A 5,613-nucleotide genomic window follows, 5' to 3' on the forward strand; every position below is an offset into this window, starting at 1 on the left:
ATTGTGTTTATAATTATGATTGGAATAAACTTAATATTGTTATGGAAGTAAACTATATTGGTGTTCATCAGTCTCTTAAGCCATCCAAGCAATGTATTGTTGCTAGTGGCAGGACAAATAGGATTCTAGGTGATATCTACAGAAATATTGAATATAAGTCTACAGATGGTATAATGCCTTTATGTAGGTCATTGGTTAGGTCACATGTGGAGTACTGTTTTCAGTATTGGGCTCCTTATCTTTGGAAGGACATTGAATTGTCAGAAAGGGTTCCGAGGAGGGTTACTAGGGTGATAAATGGGATGGAATGGTTGTCATATGAAGATAGGTTAAGGTCTCTAAACTTGTTTTCTTTCGTAAAAAGAAGAGTTAGAGGGAATCTGATTGAGGTGTCTTAGATTGTTAAGGGAATTGATAGTGTTGATGCATCATATTTTTTCTTACTTAATAGTGAGAATAGAAGGATGTAGTTAGACATTTTTGTTGATGCTACATCCTGGGATCCAGTTAGATATATGTGTTGATGCTAAATCCTTGGACCAAGTTAAATATCTTTGTTCATATTAGAGCTTTGAATCGAAATACATGTAGGGGCGTTCAACCAGAATGAAAAAAAAAGACTAAAATATCACCTTACGTATACATTCAAACAAACTTCTACTGAATCTGATCGTCTTCAGCTGACTTCTGTGTCAATAGAAATAATGACAAGAACTGTCAGATGTTAAAGAGACTACTTAAGTTGATACACTCCCCTCTTTAAGGTACTGTACCACTGTCAGATGTTAAAGAGACTACTTAAATTGTTACACTCCCCTCTTTAAGGTACTGTACCACTGTCAGATGTTAAAGAGATTATTTGACTTGATATACTACCCTGTTCAAGGTACTGTTTCACTGTCAGATGTTAAAGAGATTATTTGACTTGATATACTCCCCTGTTCTATGTACTGTTCCACTGTCAGATGTTAAAGAGACAACCTGACTTGATATACTACCCTGTTCAAGGTACTGTTCCACTGGCAGATGTTAAAGAGATTATTTGACTTGATATACTCCCCTGTTCAAGGTACTGTTCCACTGTCAGATGTTAAAGAGACAACTTGACTTGATATAGTACTCCTTGTTGGATGTTATTAGTTTTCAAATATTACAAAACTGAAATTGCTCCTTAACTCTTTAAAAGTCTTAGATAAAACCATTTTCAAAGGCTACTAATATAACAGATGGTTGATGCCAACTTTTTAGTTGTTGATACATTGAGTGCCACTAAGGCTAACCTAAAAGAGAAGACTTATTTTTGTATTCTATTTACGCTGTGTCTTCTCGGTGCCATGACCAATTATTTTAGTTGTAATTTTTAACTGAAAATAATAATTTGTGTAGTTTTTAGAAATTTACAAGGTAAGATAAGTTAACTAATTTTAAAATTGAAACACAGTAAAGCAGAGCTCCAAATGTTACATCTTTTAACTGAGTAGTTATTTTGAAGACTGTTTTAATTGCCACGTGAAATAAAATACGAAACTTCTGTGATATTAATTTTCTTAATACTGATACAATGGTATTCCTTCAAAATGTTCGAGTATTATCTGTCGAATATCAGGAGATTCAGCAAAAATGTTTAGGCTAAATTAAACTGTGTTATCAGTCTTTGACTGAGTTGTGAAGAGAAAGATACTGGACACAGTGTATGAAAATGTGAAAACAATATTTATTCAAGACACCAGAAAATCAAACTGATGAGTGTGAATGAAGGACGGAACCTTAACTGGGGTCTGAAAGCTCTTAGAAAGATATGTTTGAAGAGTTGTTCCAGACTTATAAAATATAGCATTATATGCACAGAAGAATAATACTAATCTCATCCACGTCTCTCGCGCTTCTCACGTCACTATTGGTCATTCCCAAAGAAAATTAAGCTAGGTTGTGGTCTGAAGGTATCACCTGGCATGCTAGTTGAAAAGATCAATGTCTACTTCTACATAGTATATTCTCATTTACAGCATTTTTTTCCCATAAGAAGTTGCACGTGATACCTAGGTGAACGGCCCAGTTCATTAGGTAACTATAATAAAGATAATTTAGCTACTACCTTGGATAACGTTCTATAATTAAAACTACATACATATGTCTGGTTGAAATTTTTTTAAATGTTTTATGTAAGCTAGATTTAAATCAAGGATTAGAAAGTATACAATGTTCTTGCATGCTCTAGTATCCATTTCATTTGTGTACATGAATTATTGGTGTTCCATTTACAGTTGTCTACGCTAGTGGTAAACAGTCTTTTTTATTGAAGTATCCCTTGTTAACCTGATCTCGTTCATCCGAAAACTTCACTATTACAGAGGGCCTAGTAGCACTGATATATCACTAGCATTATTAAATGTTTCTTCTATCAATTTATTACGCGTTTTTACGTATTATTTTATTATCAAGCGCTAAACACAAACAAGTAATAACTACAAGTCTGCAGTGAAAAACTAATAATCTACAATATGGCTAACGAGCAAGGCAATAACAGAGGCAACTTAATAATAAAGTTATATGTTAATATGTTTATACTGGCTGAATACCTGTCCTATGCCGGTAAAGGCTGATTAATATTTCTTCTGAAATTGTGAGAAAAAAGCAAATAATGTGAGGGTGAAGGAAAAGGGTGGAACAAATTATACAGGTCCGTATGTCAACTGTTCTATCTAATGTCATTTTGGAACAAACTCTACAGGTTTCTTTGATAATTGTTTATTCTTATAATAGCGAAGACTATATAAATATAAGAAACATGAACTGTTAATTTATATTGGTTAATACTTTATTCACAGGAAAATGACTAGGCTATCCAGAAAGTAAAGGACACGTACTGCTGCAAAGTTATTTGAGTTTAATTTTTTCACAAATAAATGCTTTAACTTCAATGAAATATGCGTATTTGACGTAATTATTCATTTATCTTGTCAATGTAAACGGGAGCGTTTTTTCCCTGGGTAAGGAGCGAAGAAGTGGCGTTTTGCTGAAAGTAAAAACAAAACAGAAGATAAAAATGTATATTTTACGTCAAAGAACAAAATAAACAAAGTAAAATTGAAGTATTATATATATATCAACAGATATATACCCACACACTGTTGAGCACAGAAAGTTGATGTCCGTGAATACAATACATCTATAGAAATATAACTCGCATGAATATATGAAACATTACAATCAGCAATCTATTAGAATAACTTAAGAAATATGTAATACACTGACCTCACTTCTGGCCCCGTCAAGAGAGTTCCGAAAACCGCTTACAGCATTCTGTACTGCACCAACTACTCTTTCGACAAAAAATCGGATATTATCTGAAAAAAAAGTATGAAACAAACTAAACCAGTATCACTAATATCTAATATCTAATACCACAATAACTTGTGAACCAGTAACACTAATATTTAACATCTGATACCACAATAACTTGTGAACCAGTGTCACTAATATCTAACATCTAATACCACAATAACTTGTGAACCAGTAACACTAATATTTAACATCTGATACCACAATAACTTGTGAACCAGTATCACTAATATCTAACATCTGATACCACAATAACTTGTGAACCAGTATCACTAATATCTAACATCTAATACCACAATAACTTGTGAACCAGTGTCACTAATATCTAACATCTAATACCACAATAACTTGTGAACCAGTAACACTAATATTTAACATCTGATACCACAATAACTTGTGAACCAGTGTCACTAATATCTAACATCTAATACCACAATAACTTGTGAACCAGTATCACTAATATCTAACATCTAACACCACAATAACTTGTGAACCAGTATCACTAATATCTAACATCTAATACCATAATAACTTGTGAACCAGTATCACTAATATTTAACATCTGCTACCACAATAACTTGTGAACCAGTATCACTAATATCTAACATCTGATACTGCTATACCTTGTGATCCAGTACCACCAACAATGCCTGACAATATTATCCAATGAATTGGTTTATAGGAACATCAGCCGAGTTTGACAAAAGTCACGTGTTACACCAAAAGATGTCACCGAACTACAACAACCAGTTCCTTTATTATCGTCCAGTTAAAGTTAAGAAAGACAACCAACCGACAGCAGCCTTATACTACTTCTATAACTCTCGTGCATTCCTTAATTTTCACTCAGTTGAGAGCGAAAATGTGCATGTTTATGCATTTACTTTTACTCACCTGTCAGTTCTCGTATAAAATCGGTTGCTCTGCTCAGTGGTGAATCAGGATTATCAGAAAACAAATCTCTAAGACTCTCTGACAGAGCTGCCTTTTCAAGGACTAAGTCTGCATCACTCTTGTCAACGCCCTCTATCGGCGACCCATCACAGTGCCAAGTGTATGATAACAGTATAATAACAACCAAAATGGTGAGTGAAGTCTTCATTTTACAAGTAGAAACTACATTAAAAAAATCTAGTAAATTATCATGGGATTGGTATGTAAATTCGTTGTTTATTTTATTATTTTTTTTTGGATTCAGAAGAAAATATATATTTTAGTATACTACAAGAGATCAATAAGAATTATATAATGTTATTTATAGCAGTTGTATAACTGAACATTATTTTAAAATATTCTAATTCTTCAAATTAAAACTTTCATTCAGCTAAAAAGGGCAGTATTTAAAAGCATCAATAATTTTAGAAACAATGTTTCACAGTTGTTCATCTTGTGTCACATTTTTACATAACATGAAACCTTCTAAATAATCCATCACAAAAAACAATGTTTCACAGTTGTTCATCTTGTGTCACATTTTACATAACATGAAACCTTCTAAATGATCCATCACAAAAAACAATGTTTCACAGTTGTTCATCTTGTGTCACATTTTACATAACATGAAACCTTCTAAATGATCCATCACAATAAACAATTACTCATACACAATACAAATATAAAGATGTTCCTGTTTGTTTTGTAAACATAGGTTCTGATTTGAACAAACAATGGTAACTTGCTTCTGTCTTTGAACATTAAAGCCCCTCATTGCATCTCTAAAGAGATGATTCATTTGATAGACGAACAAGTTACTATTATGAATTATTTAAATCAAACAATTGAATTACATGATCTGGAATTAAGGAAAGTATCCAGAGCTTTAGTAAATATTGCCAACGGATCTGTTGTATCATCCATACATCTTAACCAATAAACAGCGGATCTGTTGTTTCATCCATGCATCTTAACCAATAAACAACGGATCTGTTGTATCATCCATACATCTTAACCAATAAACAGTAGATCTGTTGTATCATCCATACCTCTTAACCAATAAACAACGAATTTGTTGTATCATCCATACATCTTAACCAACAAACAACGGATTTATTGTATCATTCATACATCTTAACCGATAAACAGCGGATTTGTTGTATCATCCATACATCTTAACCAATAAACAGTGGATCTGTTGTATCATTCATACCTCTTAACCAATAAACAACGAATTTGTTGTATCATCCATACATCTTAACCAATAAACAACGGATTTGTTGTAGCATTCATACATCTTAACCAATAAACAACGGATCTGTTGTATCATCCATACAT

At 32.7% G+C, this 5,613-nt stretch overlaps 1 protein-coding gene across 1 annotated transcript in view; it reads right to left on the bottom strand.

The window, feature by feature from the left end:
* Positions 1-1,755: 1,755 nt before the first annotated feature.
* The window catches only part of LOC106471048, a 6,045-nt gene continuing 2,187 nt past the window's right edge, over positions 1,756-5,613 (bottom strand). Inside the window, exons 2-4 of the mRNA XM_013931632.2 lie at positions 4,237-4,458; positions 3,256-3,347; positions 1,756-3,016 (exon numbers count right to left, since the gene is read on the bottom strand). Coding sequence (XP_013787086.1) covers positions 2,945-3,016; positions 3,256-3,347; positions 4,237-4,444 — 372 coding nt within the window. The 5' untranslated portion in view covers positions 4,445-4,458 and the 3' untranslated portion in view covers positions 1,756-2,944. The remainder of the gene's footprint in view (positions 3,017-3,255; positions 3,348-4,236; positions 4,459-5,613) is intronic.

This window comes from Limulus polyphemus, unplaced genomic scaffold (assembly GCF_000517525.1).
Source record: "Limulus polyphemus unplaced genomic scaffold, Limulus_polyphemus-2.1.2 Scaffold4370, whole genome shotgun sequence".
Classification (NCBI taxonomy): domain Eukaryota; kingdom Metazoa; phylum Arthropoda; class Merostomata; order Xiphosura; family Limulidae; genus Limulus; species Limulus polyphemus.